This window comes from Thamnophis elegans, chromosome 8, assembly GCF_009769535.1.
Source record: "Thamnophis elegans isolate rThaEle1 chromosome 8, rThaEle1.pri, whole genome shotgun sequence".
Classification (NCBI taxonomy): Eukaryota; Metazoa; Chordata; class Lepidosauria; order Squamata; family Colubridae; genus Thamnophis; species Thamnophis elegans.
Genome location: NC_045548.1, coordinates 14,019,226 through 14,038,395, shown reverse-complemented (window position 1 = coordinate 14,038,395; position 19,170 = coordinate 14,019,226). Strand labels below are relative to the sequence as shown.

The 19,170-nt window shown below is 36.3% G+C and overlaps 1 protein-coding gene across 2 annotated transcripts in view; it reads right to left on the bottom strand.

Moving 5' to 3' along the window:
* The window catches only part of CARMIL1 (capping protein regulator and myosin 1 linker 1), a 136,374-nt gene that overhangs the window by 39,392 nt on the left and 77,812 nt on the right, over positions 1-19,170 (bottom strand). For both annotated transcript variants that reach the window (XM_032222768.1, XM_032222769.1), the window contains exons 13-22: positions 16,549-16,652; positions 15,620-15,697; positions 15,450-15,526; positions 14,632-14,736; positions 13,411-13,480; positions 10,543-10,624; positions 9,013-9,112; positions 8,859-8,913; positions 4,839-5,011; positions 3,738-3,806 (exon numbers count right to left, since the gene is read on the bottom strand). In XM_032222768.1, the coding sequence (XP_032078659.1) occupies positions 3,738-3,806; positions 4,839-5,011; positions 8,859-8,913; positions 9,013-9,112; positions 10,543-10,624; positions 13,411-13,480; positions 14,632-14,736; positions 15,450-15,526; positions 15,620-15,697; positions 16,549-16,652 (913 nt within the window). The remainder of the gene's footprint in view (positions 1-3,737; positions 3,807-4,838; positions 5,012-8,858; positions 8,914-9,012; positions 9,113-10,542; positions 10,625-13,410; positions 13,481-14,631; positions 14,737-15,449; positions 15,527-15,619; positions 15,698-16,548; positions 16,653-19,170) is intronic.

The following is a 19,170-nucleotide window of genomic DNA, read 5'->3' as shown; positions in this document are numbered from 1 at the left end:
CTGTCACATTAAAATACAATTGAATCAATGTTACAATAAAATGTTTAAACTCATAAATTAATGCTCCATTTAGATATCTTTATAACCTTCCCTTCGTCTTTCAGGCAAGAATCTCCCCCAAATTTAGGTTCAGAATTACAGTTCCCTGAGAGAGAATGGCTTGAGAGGCAATGGCTTGAAGTCACCCAGTGGGCCCGTGATCAGAACTTGAATCTTCTGAATCCAAATTCAATACTGGCTCTTGCTGTAGTACTACTGAAATGTGCTATAGCTTTACCACTAAACTATTTAACTTTAGGCTTTTAATACAAGTATAATCTGAAAATGAAATTGCTGAAAAATATTTGAAAATGGAGGTAATTTAAAACTATGATTAACCCATTTTAAAAATTGGGTTATATTAAACTAGTTTAGACTAGTTGATTTTTTTGTGGCCCTAACTTGAAAATGCACCCTTTTAAAATAAGACTTCATATAAACAACTAAAGAAGTAGCTACACAATCAATATACCCTTGGAAAGTTCCTTTTGAACATTTCCATCATAGCACTCAAGTATATTTCTCAGTATATATTTGATGTATTTTGCTCTGGCAATATAATGATCAATAGATCATATTTTATTGAATAAAGTAACCAGCATGAGATGGAAATGCTCTTTGTTTTCTTTACACTGTTGTAAAGATGTCTATAAGAAGAATACAGTTTTAAAAACCCAATATCAGTGATTTTGATATTACAGGTAAAACTCAAAAAATTAGAATATAGTGCAAAAGTTCATTTATTTCAGTAATGCAACTTAAAAGGTGAAACTAATATATGAGATAGACTTATTACATGCAAAGCAAGATAGTTCAAGCCGTGATTTGTCATAATTGTGATGATTATGGCTTACAGCTCATGAAAACCCCAAATTCACAATCTCAGAAAATTAGAATATTACATACAATCAATAAAACAAGGATTGTACATAGAACAATATCAGACCTCTGAAAAGTATAAGCATGCATATGTATTCAGTACTTGGTTTGGACCACTTTTGCAGCAATTACTGCCTCAATGCAGCGTGGCGTGGAAGCAATCAGCCTGTGGCACTGCTGAGGTGTTATGGATGCTTCAATAGCGGCCTTCAGCACTTCTGCATTGTTCGGTCTCATATCTCTCATCTTTCTCTTGGCAATGCCCCATAGATTCTCTATGGGGTTCAGGTCAGGCGAGTTTGCTGGCCAATCAAGCACAGTAATCCCACGGTCATTGAACCAGGTTTTGGTGCTTTTGGCAGTGTGGGCAGGTGCCAAGTCCTGCTGGAAAATGAAGTCAGCATCCCCATAAAGCTCGTCTGCGGAAGGAAGCATGAAGTGCTCCAAAATCTCCTGGTAGACGGCTATGTTGACCCTGGACTTAATGAAGCACAGTGGACCAACACCAGCAGATGACATAGCTCCCCAAATCAACACAGACTGTGGAAACTTCACACTGGACTTCAAGCATCTTGCAGTGTGTGCCTCTCCATTCTTCCTCCATACTCTGGGTGCTTGGTTTCCAAATGAGATGCAAAAGTTGCTCTCATCAGAAAAGAGTTCTTTGGACCACTGAGCAACAGGCCAGATCTGTTTTTCTGTAGCCCAGGTAAGACGCTTCTGATGTTGTTTGTTGTTCAGGAGCGGCTTGACAAATGGAATATGACATTTGAAGCCCATGTCCAAGATCCAGCTGTGTGTGGTGGTTCTTGATGCACTAACTCCAGCTTCACTCCTTGTGAAAGTCCCCAACACTTTTGAATGGCCTTTTCCTGACAATCCTCTCCAGGCTACGGTCATCCTTGCTGCTTGTGCACCTTTTTCTTCCACACTTTTCCCTTCCACATAACTTTCTATTAATGTGCTTTGATGCAGCACTTTGGGAACATCCAACTTCTTTTGCAATTACCTTTTGAGGCTTTCCCTCCTTATGGAGGGTGTCAATGATGGTTTTCTGCACAACTGTCAGGTCAGCAGTCTTTCCCATGATTGTGATTCCTACTGAACCAGACTGAGAGACCATTTAAAAGCTCAGGAACCCTTTGCAGGAGTTATGGCTTAATTAGCTGATAATAGTGGGGCACTTTGAGCCTAGAATATTGCACCTTTTCACAATATTCTAATTTTGTGAGATTGTGGATTTGGGGTTTTCTTGAGCTGTAAGCCATAATCATCACAATTACGACAAATCACGGCTTGAACTATCTTGCTTTGCATGTAATGAGTCTATCTCATATATTAGTTTCACCTTTTAAGTTGCATTACTGAAATGAATGAACTTTTCCACGATATTCTAATTTTTCGACTTTCACCTGTACAAATGAAATGGTTATGTTTCTTATTTGTTGTTAGGAATGGGTTAAGTTATTTCTACAGATAATGCTTCCTATTTTAAGAACAGAATAATGAGCAATGTACATAATTTCGCAGGGATATATGTTAAAAAATGTTTTAATTAAAGTTAAATCTATATTGTATGAAAGGCAACCATTTCTTCCAACATCGACAGTGGGTGACAATTTCTCAGTTTAGCACTTTAGCAAAACAAATGAGTTCCAGCAATGACTCTAGTACTAGAAGTGAACAATACAGAATATAACTAGAGCTGTCATCTTCATAAAATCATAGCTACCAACATTTCCGCTTTCTGTCATTCCTTCTCAGCTCCTTTTTTATTTATCTTGGCAGGTCAAAAAAGATCAAGATTTGAAACAGGATGCTAATGAGCTTTTTCTCTCAGCAAGATGTATGTTGTCAGACTGTAAAGTAATTCTACCCCCCCCCTTTAAGTCAGCCATTGTCTTGTGTAGATTAAATGCTTTGATAAATAAATTGGGACTAGGTTTTAATTTTAAATTCACAAAATTGGCAAATTTACTTTAGGATTAAAAATATTATTTATTGATACAGGTTGTTCTGCATCGTAAGTAAAAATTTTAAAAACAGTAACTGGTACCAGAATATCTGTCGCTAACCACAATGTGGTTGTAACATATGAAGTCACATGACTGCATCACTAAACAACAGCAATCCTGTTAGTCACCATTGCTATTTTTGAGTGAATCTCACTGGTCATTAGGCAACGTCCCATCTGATCCAAGCCTCTCCTGTTTTGATTCCCTCCCCTCACAAGCCTTGAACCTGGGCAAGGTAAGGGACTGCACCCTCTTGGACTCCCACCTGCTCACCTATTTCCCCCCCTTATCTCTATTCTTTTGATCACCCTGCACAGTGGCACCTCTAGGCAATGGTGGCACTTGATTGAAGTAGAGGCCAGTTACCCAAACAACACAGCACAAAGTCCAAGCCGCCTTATGTACTACCAACTCTGCTGTCCCCAGTCAATCTTCACTGTCTTCTTCCTCCTACTGCTGGTGGGTCTGATCTGATGTGAGGCAACTGTTGTTTATGCCAGGCCTTTTTCCTGAGGCTGCATGCATCCTTCTCCAAATGGCGTGTGACCTTCTTGTGAGATTCCGGAAGGTGTCAGAAGCCTGCTCACCATTTGGAAAAGGGTACATGTGGTCTCAGGAAGAAGGCCTAGTGCAGCCAGCAGCTTCCTCGTGTAGGGCCAAGCTGGGTGTGCCTTGTATGCAGTAGGAGGAGGAAGACAGCAAAAGGTCTTCTTAGTGGTAATTTCATAACATGAATTATCATGGGTTCAAAACTATTCTATCTACATTTGTGGGAATTCTAACAGAGAGCCACATAGAACTTACTTTTCCAGTGCCACAGCTATATCCTGGAATCCCTGAGCAGTGATGTTGTTTTTGTCCCATATTACAGTTCTGTATGAAAACAGAAATTAGGGATTGACTGATGAAAATGTTGAAAACAACCATACATGCATTAATGTTACACAAGTATTTGCAATATCTGAGTTGGGAGAAATATTGCAATAAAAAGTAAAATATTTTTTTCTCATGAAAGCATAATATTGAGTTAAAAATTAGAGGTAACAAAAAATCCCCAAAGAAATAAAAACCAACAAGGATGATTATCATTTTAAACATCTCTGGAAACCAAAGAGATGCTAAAACAAATTACTGGCTTAAAAATAAGCAGTGTTTGATCCTGGTGCGCCTCAATAGGAAAAGCTTTCTATAGAACTCAAAAAGCTCCTGAACTTAGAAGATACTTGATGGGCTTCATTTGAAGAGAGGACGCCAAGTGTCTTTTCTCATGATAAATACTGTACTGAGATCACACAAACAGGAGAAAGTAATCCTTTACTCATTCATTCTCCAAACACAAACCTGCTCAAATGATTATTTGTAATGGTGTCCTAAATTAAATTAGCTGTTATAGGGGATAGGCACAAATAATCCCCAAACTCATTGTTTTCTTATACATAGGAAAACAGAGGAGTAAATGGCCAGTGTTTAAAACTTTTCTGTGTTGGTTTATTCAAATTTACCTTAACTAAGCAATATTTCTCCTCCTACAATCCAAATAAAATTATGAGGCCATGATTGCAAAACCAATCCAGGGTAGATCTTTTGAATGGAAGGGGAAATGAAAACCAAAAGGAGTTGCTAAGTACTAAATCACAATTTATTTTTTTCCAAACTGGAGTATCATGTGCACTGTTTCAACTAGCAATTAGAAAACAAACACAGGGTTTTGACAAGTGTCTGGATTCTTGGAATATAAATTAACTAAAAGTTAAAGTACTGCATTTTTAAAAAGCAATTATATTGATTTCATTGGTGTTTTATGTGTTATTTTATTGCTGTGAATCCTTACATAAGCAGAAAAACAGGACATATATATTGAGTGATAATTATGATGGCAATTATAGTAATATAGATATTCAATACCTGAGTTTGGTGTTTATCTGAAGAGCCTTTGCAAGCATCTTTGCACTCATGTCGCCCATAGCATTTCCACTAATATCAATTTTTGTAAGGGATGTATTGCTGCCCAATGCATTGATAATGATAGTAATCTCTGTTTTCAGTTTAGAATCTGCTAGAGAGAGAGACTGCAAAGGCTGGGAAATAAGCAGATAAAATAACTTTTTAAAATCTCTTTTCAAAATCTCAGATCAATTGAAAAAAAGAATCCAATTAGATGTGAATGACATCCCCAATAATGCCCAACAAATAATATAAAAATAAAATACAGAACAAGTAGTCAAGAAAAAATGGTGACTATAATATTGTGCTAGATTATATATAAAACACAGACCTCTTTAACTTGATGAATTGCAGTGTGTTCCCAAATTATTTGTTATAATAAATATGTCACATTTGAATTGTTATGAGGACTTTTAAAATAATTAATTAATAATTAAGATCACATTTATCTTGAAGTTAGCAAACTTAATCTCATAGGCAGCTTGTATGACTACATTGTTCAGCCCCAATTATGTGTGGATTGCAACAACAGAAGTCTCATTCACAAGCTTTATGAATGAATGAACCCAGACCAAAAAGAACAAATATAATTCTTCTTTAATTAGGTCTGAAAATAACTCATTAACCATTCTTTTAAAAACATGTTTAAATGCTGCAGTCTTGCTCTTATTCCCAAGCCATACCCTGAGGCCTTGTAACTTTTATTTTTCTAATCTGGTGTTTTAATAATGTCTGCTTTTTTTCTCCAAAGCAAGCATTGCTGTTAGTAAAATTTACATGGTTTTGGCAGCAACCAAGCTGATTCCCAAAAGGCTGGAATATACCCAGTTACAAGCCGCCACCTCTTTTCTAGTTGCTGATTTTCTTCTATGGCTTTTATGGATTTTAGTTTGTGTTATTGTAATAGGAGAAAAGAGATAGCAGCATCTAACTGTATATCACTGGAGAAATAAGTAGACCAGGACTTGTCTAAAGGGATGGTTGCAAGGGGCTTTAGAGGCCTCAGAAAGACACTGGACTATTGTTTCTTCTAGCATCGCTGTCTCCTATAGTGACCTACTTGTCAAACGGTGCTTGATGTGCAGGGCAAGAAGTATGTGTGTTTGTGTGTGTGTGTGCCTTTATTATTTTTATAAACAACAGCTGGTGAACATATCCAATACTCCTTCCTCCTCCTATTTTCCTCATAACAACCTGTGAGGTGATTTGGGCTGAGAGAGAGTGGCTGGCCCAAGTCCCCCAGGCCTATAGCGAACTAAAACTCACAGTCTCCAGGTTCGTAGTCTAGTGCCTTAACCACTCGACCAAAACTGCTTTTCTGAAACCCTCTGGAGAATGGAGAGGGCATTTATTGCCTCACAGATATTGATAAGATGAATAAAGGTCTCCTAATAAAGCTGTACCATGGCTATAAGTAATAGACAATAGCGCTCTAAAATGACCTGCCTGATGCACTTTTTATTCTATTGCAGGCTTGACAGGCAGGTTGCACCAAAATTGCAAGAATATTACTTATATTTAAAGGTCCTGACACACGGCTAAACACACTGCTTTAGTTGTCGATCAAAAACGGTGTCCTCCCCAATTGTAGCCCCAATCTACGAGAAATTGGAAGGTGTTTTTCCACTGTCACAGAAATCTAGCAATCAGTGCATCTTAATCTGCTATGGCATTACCACTAACTAAGTTACTAGTAGAATAAAAACCAGCTATGAAGACAAAGCAAATTAAAAAATTATGCTAATATATTTAATAATGTTTCATGCACTGAAGGAAAGCACATTAGACTGGTTGCCTAGATGTGTTTTAAATGTGGCAGGACGCACTGCTTACTGCATAATACACAAATGTCTAAAAATCCAGTGCAAATACTGAAAAGGGCAACAGTAATAAAGAGGGGTTATTTTTTCCCCAAACATCACATGCCATAGTAATACAACTAAATTGGCACCAAATTAAAAAAAAACACCACAGGATTGTTGCATGTTTTTCTGATAGCCTAAAGAAAGAATACTACCTCTTGCTGCCTCTATGCAACCTTTAAGTCAGTTATTAGAAACTAACTTGGAACAGCATGCAAATTAGAAACCCAGTGGATTGCAACTGTATAACTGAAATGCCTATACTTGATACAGAAATGCAGACATTGTAGTGTAAACCAATGGTCTCTAACCTTGGCAACTTTAAGACCTGTGGAATTCAACTCCCAGAGTTCCTCAGCCAGCCACAAGTCTTAAAGTTGCCACTGGTTTAAATGACAGCAACATTCATTTGCCTAATCTCTAAATGCTTCTTGGTACATAATTTAGAAAGGATTAGCTTCAGATTGCTATAGTATTTGGAAATGATAGAAGTTTAACTGAGATGCTTCCAAATAAAGTAGTAAGAGGTTCCTCTTTCAATGAGTGCAGCAGAATGTGTTTACTGCACATGACAAAGCATATTTAAACATGAAAAAACATGAGTAGAAAATGTAGATTTCACTCTCATTATGGAAAGTGTATGTGTGATCAGTTTTGAACACCCCCCCCCCCAATATTACATAGATCTTTCAATATATGCTCTTTTTTCTACAATCCTGCATGTCTATTTTTTAACAAGTTTTCTCTGCTTCGAGATATCTCTGGACATTAATGCTGACTGATCCACATTTGCTATCCTGAAAGATCACCATATCCTCCATTATCTGGTTCTCTTTCCCCCAAAACAGGATTAATTACTCTGGTCACCTACAGGTTAATCGAGTTTAAATCATAGTAGGTATTTACTTGGGCCTTGAACATATTCTCTGACCATATTGATTTGATAAGTTAGAGAAGAGTGCTAGAAGTTAAAAATGACTGTTTCTGCGGAAGAACTAAAATCAAAATCAGTATACTGCACATCTAAATAAATATTATTTGGATTAGGAATATTACTGCTTAAATAAATTACCAAATGAACACGGATATCACTAGTATAGATGCAGCACATGGCTGGAGGAAAAATGTGGCATTTCAGAATGAAAGGATTCCACCACAACGTTCATATTACATCTACCTAATAATAAAACTGCCTCTCATATCAAATCTTTAAAGGCTCATCACAAGACAGCTATATGCACATTATTGTTCACATTAATGTATAAAGTGTATATAATAAGCTTTTAGTTTATTCAAGATTGTATATCACAGTTGATGGGTACTGTGGCCCATCAACTGTAGGTCACAGTATCTACAGTACTGTGTAGGTACTGTATCTAAGGAGCCGAGGTGGCGCAGTGGTTAAATGCAGCACTGCAGGCTACTGCTAGATCAGCAGTTCAGCGGTTCAAATCTCACCGGCTCAGGGTTGACTCAGCCTTCCATCCTTCTGAGGTGGGTAAAATGAGGACCCGGATTGTTGGGGGCAATATGCTGACTCTCTGTAAACCGCTTAGAGAGGGCTGAAAGCCCTATGAAGCGGTATATAAGTCTACTGCTATTGCTATTGCTATTGTATCTACAGTATCTATATCCTGTCTTTTTTAAGAAATAAATAACTAAAAGGTGGAGAACACATAATATTCCTGCCTCTTTATCTACATTGGCTCAAATCAATTTTATCATAAAGTAAATCTTGTCTGACATGTATTTTGATTATCAGCAATCAAATAACAAAATTCTTCTCACATATCAGGCAAGTAGTACCATTTAATGACAACAAATAAACCCAAAAAATGAAGTATTGGTTGATGTTGCAAGTTAAAAGAAAGGACAGGAATATTTAAACATTATTTTCTATTAACCTTCAAAGACTGTTATGCTACATAAAATGAAATACAGATTCTTAAAATTTTATATGTTAAAATAATACCTTTTAGAACAGCCGACTTCCTATTTTTTATATAAATTTGAAATGATAAATTCATATGAGCAATATTTTCACATAATTTGATAGTTTAATAAAATTCAGTGATATGCTATGATTCTTTAGATGACATTAAATAATAAACATACTTACTGAATCTTCATCTTGAATCATCTGTACTAAATTATCAAGTACAGGAGACAGATTTCTGAAGAAGGCAGTAAGCAAGAGAAAAAAGTGAAATTGCTTACTTGTCTTATATTTTTTTATATATTTTTTAATAAAAAAATAAAAATAAAAATCTTACTTGGATTTCATGTTGTTAAAATTTTTGCCCAATGCCAAGTGTCTTATTGATCGATTTTTACTAAGCCAGATTATAAGTGTTGAAAGATCAGACTCTAGGCCTGTTAAGAATTAGTTTGAAATGTAAAATTAAAATAATGTTTCAAAATAAAGTACTTTTTGCAAATGAATTTGAATTAACCATACTAAAATTAGATCATATAACCTTGTTTCCAATAGTAAAGTTGTTTGTTGACACACAGTAGATTAACAGAGAAAAAGAGAGTTGGAAGCCATTAAGATGCTGAACTACATCTTTGTATTCGAGTCCAACTGATTTCAATGAGATTCTTGATCCAGGAGGACAAATTTGAACCTCTATATCAGTGATGGCTAACCTTTTTGTTGTCGCATGCTAAAAGAGCACACACACATGCCAAAAGCGCACATGTGCACATGCACGCATGCACCCATAATACAATGCGTATGCGACACTCCCCACCCCTATGTGCATGACTTCCCCGCATCTTGTTTTGGGCCTAGTAGGCCTCCCTGTAGCCTCCTGGGACCAAAAATGACCCATGGGGGGGGGAACCCCCGCACATGTGTGTGTAATCCCCCTGCCCTCCCCCACATGTGTGCATGTCTCCCGCAAGCGCCCTAGCCCCCTCACATGCGAGACCCAAAAATCAGCTGGCCGGTGGGAGGTATTCGTGTGTGTGCACAGAGAGGGCTCTGCGTGCCACCTGTGACACATGTGCCATGGGTTCCCCATCATGGCTGTATACCATTTCTTTCTAAGATGTACTGGATTACACTAGGCATTTATATAGTATGCTTAATCATAACATACTCACTATTAGGAAATAGACAATTTAATTCGACACACGTACCATATTTTTCGGAGTATAAGACACAGCAAGATTTTGAAGAGGCAAATTTTAAAAAAAAGTTTTTACACTCTGCAGACCTCCCAAAAACGGCCTGTTGTTCGCAAAAATGGGTCCGTTTTTAAAAAAAATAAGGCATGAATAGCATTTAGAAGGCTTGCAGAGTGCTCCTGGGGGCTGGCACCCAAAAAATGGCCCGTTTTTTGCTCATTTCTGCCCTCCCCAGCCCCCAGGAGCACTCTGAAAGCCTCCTAAAGGCTATGCATGGACATTTTGGTGAAGGGGTGGGGTTTCGGGAGGCAAAAAATGCAGTATTCAGTGTATAAGATGCACCCAGATTTTCATCCTCTTTTTTGAGGGAAAAAGGTGTGTCTTATACTCTGAAAAATACAGTAGTTTCTAAACTGTCGCATAAGAAGCCAGAATTTGCCTAAAAATTATCCATTGTGATTTATGGTATTTAGTTTATATTGAACAATTGCACCAAGATATTATTATCCTGCATTTTGACAAACTCTTTTAACTGTTTTGCAAACCACAAAAGGTTTTATCAACTAGAACCATTTTGCTTGATGTCAATACAATTACTTTATATGATTTCTTTTCTTTAAACAGTTTTCTCTCTGTACAGTACTTGAATCACTGTGAATATGCTACCTTACCATTGTCTGAAATATCAAGGCTGGCAATGTTATGAATTTCTGCTATGCATCCTTCTAAAACCTGCGCACCAGCTGATCTTAGCTGGAGGAAAAAAGAAAATATTAGATAATTTAGCAGCTAAACAATGGGGAACAACTGGCAGAAATATTACAAATATGCTTCAGTAGTTCATATATCTATTAATTGTTAATATGTGGTTTAACCCATTTGATGTTAAATAAGGCACATATATTACAAATTATAAACACTGATTAAAAATTGTCCTCTTAAGTAATATCCTTTTTAAAGAAAGTTTACCACCGCTCTCATAGATATTCCAATGGTCTCCTGATCTAAACAACATTCAGGTTTGTGTCTACATACCAATTCCCAAGGTTTTAAAATCTCTTTAATCAAGATTTAATTATACTCTACATGACTCTTGGCCACCAAGCTGCTGACTTGACACTTAGTCAATTGAAACAACAAAAAGAGAACAAGTAGAGCCATACAATATTGCAGTAAACTCTGAAGTGCACTTCACTTCACTGAAGAAAATAAAAGCCACTCTTGTATTAGGAAATATCAGTGTTCATGAGACAACCGTCAGAAGAACTGAGAACAACCATGGTGTGCGTGTGCATGGCAGGGTTGCAAGGAGAAAGCTAGTACTCTCCCAAAAGAACATTGCTGCCAGTCTACAGTTTGCAAAAGGCCATGTGAATAAGCCAGATGGCTATTGGAAGGATTTGGATGAATGAGACCAAAACAGAACTTTTGGCTTGAATATAAAGTGTTATGTTTGGCAAAAGGCAAACAATGCATTCCAGCATAATAACTTTGCCCCATCTATGAAACATGGTGATGGCAATTTCATGATTTGGGCTTGCTTTGCTGCCTCTGGAGAAGGACCGCGTATCATCATTAACAGATGTATGAATTCTGAATTGTACCAGCAGATTCTATAGGAAAAAGTCAGGGAATCTAGGCAGGAATTGGAGTTCAAGAAAATGTGGGTCATGCAACAAGGCAGTGACCCAAAACACACAAATCATACTACCAAATTAATGGTTAGAGCAGGGGAAAGTTAATGCTTTAGAATGGCCAAGTCAAAGTCCTGATCTTAATCCCATAGAAATGTTGTGGAGGGACCTAAAGCAGGCACTTTGTGCAAGGAAGCCCACCAACTTCTCTGAGCTGAAGCTGCTCTGGAAGGAAGAATGTGCTAACATGCTGGTGTGTGGGCCTGATCAATAGTTATGGAAATGTTTAGTTCAATGTTCCAGTTATGGCCAAAAAGGGCTATAGCAGTTACTGAAAGCAACGGTTCACATACTTTTGCCACACTCAAACATTAGCTTGTATAATTTTCTTTATTGAATAAGTGTAATGACTAATTTGGTTGAATTTTATTTACCAATCTTTAGGTGTTGTGTGTAGAAAGACAATTTCTAGGGTATTTTATGTAGAAATATTGAAAATTCAATAACTTTTGATCACCACTGCACTCTTTAACTCCCCAGCTGTTTCCCATTTCTCTGATCTTGAAAAAGCTATGCAGGGTTAGATATGATAAGTACTTGGATGAGAGATCACAGGAAATCTAAGGGCTGCTGATTAAATAAATAAGGTGCCAATGCATAGTTAGATTAAGATAGTATCTTCTACCTAGAAAGGGCAGGATGAAGATTGAGAACAACCAATCCCAAATGTCACTCTTTCATAATTTAGATTAACAATGAACACTACAAAAGTTGTTGCAGATTCTTTGGAATTATAATGATAATTATATGATATATAATCTACAAAAAATTAATTCCATTTTGGAATATTAAACAATGAAAGCCTGTCATTTTAAAATAAATAAAACTGTACATGTGCATTTGGGAATTTCCAGCCTAGTAGGGACAAAGGCAGTTTAAAAATCGCTGTATTTTCCAGTTTTATCACAGGAAATAGCTGGCAGTAAGTATAACTATTCTTTTGACCATAACTGTTTTTTGACCATTTCACTCTAAACCTGTTATGCTGTGGTCAAATATCAGCATCCAGATATTTATCAGCTAAAGGCATGGAAGAAAAACTGTGCAATGGATAGGCAGGAAGTGTGATGCTTAAGGGTAAATCATTAAGAGGCTGCTAGTTAAGCCATGATGTGTACTTACACAGTGACCAAGCTAATGGAAGCAGAAAGAAAGAAAAGAAAAATGTTAGCCCTGAGCAACTAAAATATTTTATATATTAAAATCAACAATATACAAAGGAATGAAGCTTTGGTTCAGAGTTAGTATGCTAGATGTTTGTTGCTGGATATATTTGAGATGATTTTGTTTGCACGTTTCAGTGATGAAATCTTGAGAGTCTGGACAGAGAAGTCTGAGCTGCTGTGCCTTCTGTTTGATATGCATGCAATCCTCGATAAGGAATGGATTCATATCAATAAATAAGTGTATTTTGTCATTTTATCTGAAGAAACTAACTGCATCTGTGATAAAAAGTAAGGTTTCAGAATAGCCTAAAAAGACTTTACACTTAAAAATACAAGAAACACAACAGATTTATGCTGGCCAATAATTGCAAGAAAGATTTTGATTTCAAACAAAACAGAGAACATTTTAAGTTTTAAACACCTAATTATTTTTTAGTGCAGACTTACCTGTGGAATCAAATTTCCCATCTGAATCTTTTCTATTCCAGAACAGAGTGCCATGTCTTGTTGCTGTTCATGCACGCACTTGTATCAAAGACACTCAGGTTTTGCAAATTCAATGTACTTTTAAAGACTACTTATTACTTTTTAAGCATGATGACATGTACAAAATATAAGAAATATATCTAAGGAAGGCAATATTATTTTGACATGGATGGCATTTGTAAATGTTTCCTACCTCACAGTTACTCAGATCTAGAAACACCTCCTTCAAATTTTGATTACAAGCAAGACCAAGTAAGAGAGCTCTGAAAAATAAATTGGAATTATATGGAATACCGCTATAAAGTTTACTGAATCAGCAAATCACAGAAGTCATTTCAATTATATTGCTGTTTTTTAACAATGTAGTCATTTGGTGTATTAGCCCTTATTTGGACTCTGAAAGGGATATGCTAGATAAATTATGCTTTTTTAGGACAAACCATACTATAGAGAACTAGAGAGCTTCAAGTGCACAGGATTTCCAGCTTCACTGTGCACACGAGGTTTCTTCTTTATTTTATGGTTTGAAAATTGAGGAGCATACTAAGCAAAGTCTCACATGTGATAAACAAATGTTATGAAAACATCATTCTGCAATGTCTCTAATCTTCTAAATAATGCCAAAACATTTTGATATTAATTTTATCACAGTGTATTACACTTAAACTGTTAAGTACAAAAATATCCAAATACTTCTAAGCAACTTAGAATATAAGATGGAAAAATCGCTATAGTTTATAATTCATAAAGCAGAAATAAAAAGATAGGCATGTCAACCCCTAGCCCTGGACAACTAATAACGTGGCCCTACAAACTGTAATTTTTTAATATTATTATGTGATTTGTATACATTAAATATATTATATATTTTATAGGCAGCCCAAGACAATATCTTCACTGGGTACAATGAAGCCTAGGAAAGCCAAAAGATTGGACATCCATGTTGTAAACTATTCCATAGGATTTTTTCAATCTGAATTAAAGTTTTTTTGCTAGACAAATGGTATAATGCAGGGGTGTCAAACTTGTGGCCCACAAGCCGGATGCGTCACATGCTGGCCACGCCCACCCTGTTTAGCGAAGGAAGAAAAGTTGTGATATGTCATGTGACAATGTGACACCACAAGTTTGACACCCCTGGAATAATGTATTAAGTTGTCATATTCAAGTCTAGATATAGGACTGCATAGATATTAACCCTTTCTCCTACACATGAGTGAAGATTGGACATCAAGTCAAGTCAAAGCAAATTCATACTGAATATTTCACTTCTGACATTTACTCCATGTGAGAGCCAAATAGCTATTCTTAAACTCAAAACATATGGGTTGTTTTCCTAACTACAGTAAGGTTTTCATAAAACATTTTCCCAATGAAATAAAACAAAGTCTGGAAAGAAAAAATGCTTACTTACTTTAGAGGCTCAGGTGCAAGTTTAGTTCCTGAAAGATTGATTTGCATTAAAGCAAGTGAACTGCTGAAAAATTGCTTGAAGGATGGGGGCATTTCTTTGCTCTTTCTTTGAAGAAGATTTAAAAAAAAAAACCAGGTCATATTCCATAAGCTCAAAAGACCTTCAAAGCCAGCATAAGAATCCATAGTTGTATAGCAATTATACATAAGAGAAATTAAAGAGCTACATATATTTTATATGATTCTTGAATAACACTCATTAACCACTTTTAATAGCAGTAGCAATAGCACTTAGACTTATATACAGTACTGCTTCACAGCCCTCTCTAAGCAGTTTACAGAGACAGCATATTGCCCTCAACAATCTGAGTCCTCATTTTGCCGACCTCTGAAGGATGGAAGGCTGAGTCAATCTTGAGCCTGGTGAGATTCGAACTGCAAAATTGCAGTCAGATGGCAGTCAGCAGAACTAGCCTGCAGCACTACATTCTAAACACTGTGCCTCCACCGTTCTTACCTGGATCAATTATCATAGTTGAATGAATGAACTGAAAACAAACTTAAACTACAACTTTTCACATAGCCTTTCGGCTCTTCACTATGTATAAACACTGCATGACAAGCTTGCCATATCAGTGTAAGAAATTAATATATTTGAAAAGATTCAAGTTGAGGAATTTCAACTAGGTAGTATTAGCAGTATTGTTCATAGCACTGATGATAAATAAAGATGTGCAAGAAAATCCAAACTCAGACAGCACTAAGAACTCCACATATAGCACCAAGTTCATGCTGAAGCATAATATTTTGAATGCTGACCTGTGTGAAAAAATTGTCCTTGACAGATTTAGGATGGCAAGATGCTGAAGGCAGCCATGAAGAAGTGCTCCAAACAACTAAATTGGAAAGGAATAAAATAGTAAGTATGTACATAAAACAATTTGGAATATAAAAGTGGGGATTCTCTATAATAAATTAATAAATGTTACCATGTCTAATGCACACTCTGTATTTGATAAATCCAGATGAATTATGGCATTTGGCTGAGCCAAAAAATTACACAGGGACTAGATGTGTGAAAGAGAAAGAAATAAGTTTAGCTTTCTTATTATTGAACTTCTGTCTTAACTCCATGAACTCAAAATAGTAGATAAATAACATTTTTTTTAGCATTAAGACATTACAAAATGGCTTATTTTGGAAGATCAACAACCTTCATGTTAAATAATCCACCCATCTTTATTTTCAGCTAACAATAATTTTTATTTTTTGATTTTAAAATTTTATGTAGTATATTAAAATATTAGGCACCTTTCCCTTTTTTCCCTTTTCATTTTTTGCCTTGTTTTTTTTTACTGAAGCAATAATGAAAGATATTGTACCATCCATCTTTCTGTCAAACAGCATAACATTCCCTTATCATTTAAAGTCAAACATGTGCAAAAGCAAACATGAGTGCCATTTATTTGCTTCTGGAACAATTTTTTTTTCTGGCTAGCATGCACTTTATGTCCTTCACCTAAGTGAAATAGAGATTCCGCAGAGATTCGGACCCTCACCTCTCTCCAGGCCTTCCGAAAAGCCGTTAAAACCTGGCTGTGTCGGCAGGCCTGGGGTCGATGAGTTCCCGTCCCCTCTCGAATCGTGTGGCTGTTGGTTGTTTTTATATGTCCTGTACTTTTGTGTAGTTTTTTGTGTTTCCCTTCCCCTCCTTGGGTTTGTGCGCCGCCCTGAGTCCCGCTGGGAATAGGGCAGCATATAAATAAAATGAAACTCGAAACTCGAAATAGAGCACTTTATCAAACTTGAAATGTCCATTCTTGGTAGAAATTCTGGAAATTGTAATTTCACCACAATTATTACAAAAATTAGATGGAAAAAGTCTTCCTATATAAAAAAATTAGATTAGAACACCTACTGAAAGATCGTCACCTCGAAGAATATTTCCTGAGAGATCAAGGTGGGTGAGAGTGGTAGCTAACAGCTGGTTGGCACTCAGTGATTGTGAAAGGCTGTTCACCCCTGTAACAAAATGACCAAAATTGCTTCTTTGTCCAGTAATGAATTAGTGTATACACTACAAGCATAGTTTCCAAACTGTTTTTTTTTTGTTCTGCACCTCATCAAAAGAATTAAACATTTAAAACATCTACTTTTAGTAAAGCTATCCTGAGGTGGCTCCAAAATTATCTGAAATAATATAATTCCCAATCTCCCACAGAAGAAAAATGATATCATAACTTAACAGAAACAAATTGTAGTTTGTATTTGTTTCTGCAGGCAAAGTATAGCTGTTTCACACAGGAATATTTTAACAGTGCTTTGAAAAGCAATAATTTCTGTACAATCATCCCCTTTAAATCTCACATAAGTACAAATACAACCACAATTAGAGCCCAAAATTTCTGTTGCTAAGTGAAACATTTGTCTAGTGAGTTTTGCTCCATTTTACAACCTTGCTTGCCACAATTGTTAAGTGAATCACTGCAGTTGTTAATTTAGTAGCATGGTTTTTAAGTGAATCGAATTTCCCAATGACTTTCTCAGGTCACAAAAAAGGATCATATGGTCCTGCAACCGTCATAAATATGAATCAGTTGCCAAGTATCTGAATTTTGATCATATGATACAAGGATGCTGAAATGTTGTAAGTGTGAAAAACAGTCATGTCCCTTTTCCCAGCACCGCTGTAACTTTGAACGGTTACTAAATGAATTGTTGTAAGTCGAGGACTACCTGTATTAATATCAACTGATTTTCAAAGTAAGTGTGAATCACAAATGGAGTTGGCAAACAATAATTAAAGGACAATGTGAAGACTGTAATTATTCAGGATCAATTACAATACAATAGGAATAACGTCTAGCTACTGAATTGATCTAGTCCGTCCCATTAGGCATCCAGGCTAAAGGTTACCAAACAGATTTGATGAGTAAGCAAAATCAATAAGAATAAAACTGAGAAGGCTATTTAGCAGAGAGAGCTAATCATACGGTTCATTAACTGTTTTTACATGTCACATTAAGGTGTGTCTACTTAACAATGGTTTATTGAATAGATTGGTTCATATGAAAGAAATCAATATATGGCTTGTTATTATATGGCAAATCATTAAATATTTCACAGAAGAGGTCTGTCTGGATAATTTGATATGGATATAAAGACATTGCAAATTAGAAAAAACCTCAGAGGTGAAAAAAGAAGATAAGCAAGATTCGATGGTAATTTTAATTTGTAATAATGGTAGCTAACTTGTAACTGTGAGTCTCTGAAAAGTCTTCAATGAATTTATAGACGTGAATCCTCTTGCACCCATGTCCATTAAACTACTGGGAATGATCAGAGTAATGGTTTTAGAGGAAGCACAAATAATGTAGGGTGGATAAGTAAATACTGTGAATCTACAAATACCAATTCAAAGAACCAGAAGTATAGGCAAAAGGTCTGTGTGATTCATACACATAACTCCTAACTCATTTTTCAGTTACCAGACTAGAAGTAGAGCTAGTACTACAGCAAAGATAATTCTGCTACCCTGAAATTAATCAAAGACAAACAGTTGTGACAATGGTGCAGTTACTCTTCTCAAAAATGTTGCTAAGATGATACAGCATTCAGATGGAGGGAATTTAAAACTTAAAAGGTATGCCTCCTGTCTGGGGAATTCTGAATAGAGCAACAGACGGACCCATTTGTGAGCTAAGTCACCTGTATGTAAATAACAGTGCTTATTTACTTCTTGGCTACCTGCGTGGCTTAAAAGATCCTAACAAATGTGTCCTCTTATTCTCAAGTGCTTGAAAAAATAAATTAGCTGATTTTTCACATAGAAAATACATAGTGAGATAATGTTAGTTAGCACAACTGAAATCCAGGCCACAGCTTAATAACAATGGCCTGCCAGAGATTGGAGGATCTGGTGGTGTTACTATGATGAGAAATTTAGTGTGCAGTGTCCTGATGTATGTAGTAAGTTCAGGTATTGGAAATGGCAAGGAGTGACCAATGTGCTGGAGTCACCATCAATGTTCCCTCTAAGGGGCCATGCACATGGCAACAAAACACCATGCAGCAGTTTCCAACTGCTGCGCAGTGGTTTTTGTGCGATGCCTTCACAGAGAGTGAGAGAGGGAGAGAGAGTTGGTGGGCAGACTTAGCACTTTGTTAAGTTTGTTTCTGTGTTGTGTATATATACATGTCTCCATGGGTGCAATTATGCATTTTTTTTTCCTCTTTAAAAGAATTTTTGGATTTCTCCTCACCAAACCTTAAGACTGAAAGAGTTAGAGTTGAAATATAAAGAGATTGTCAATTGCCATACTGTTAGATTGATAGGCAATTATGGACTATCTTGAATATACCTTCCTTAGAAAGAATATCCTACTGTATGGTTGAGAAAAAGACCAAACTTCATTCCATGGAAACCCAACAAAGTTCATAGGGAGGGTTTCTTTCTATGATAGGCTTCTTGGGTCAACAGTGAATATCAGTTACCAAAAATGTAGGTAGAAAATTAAGCAGGCAATAGGCAATTACAAAA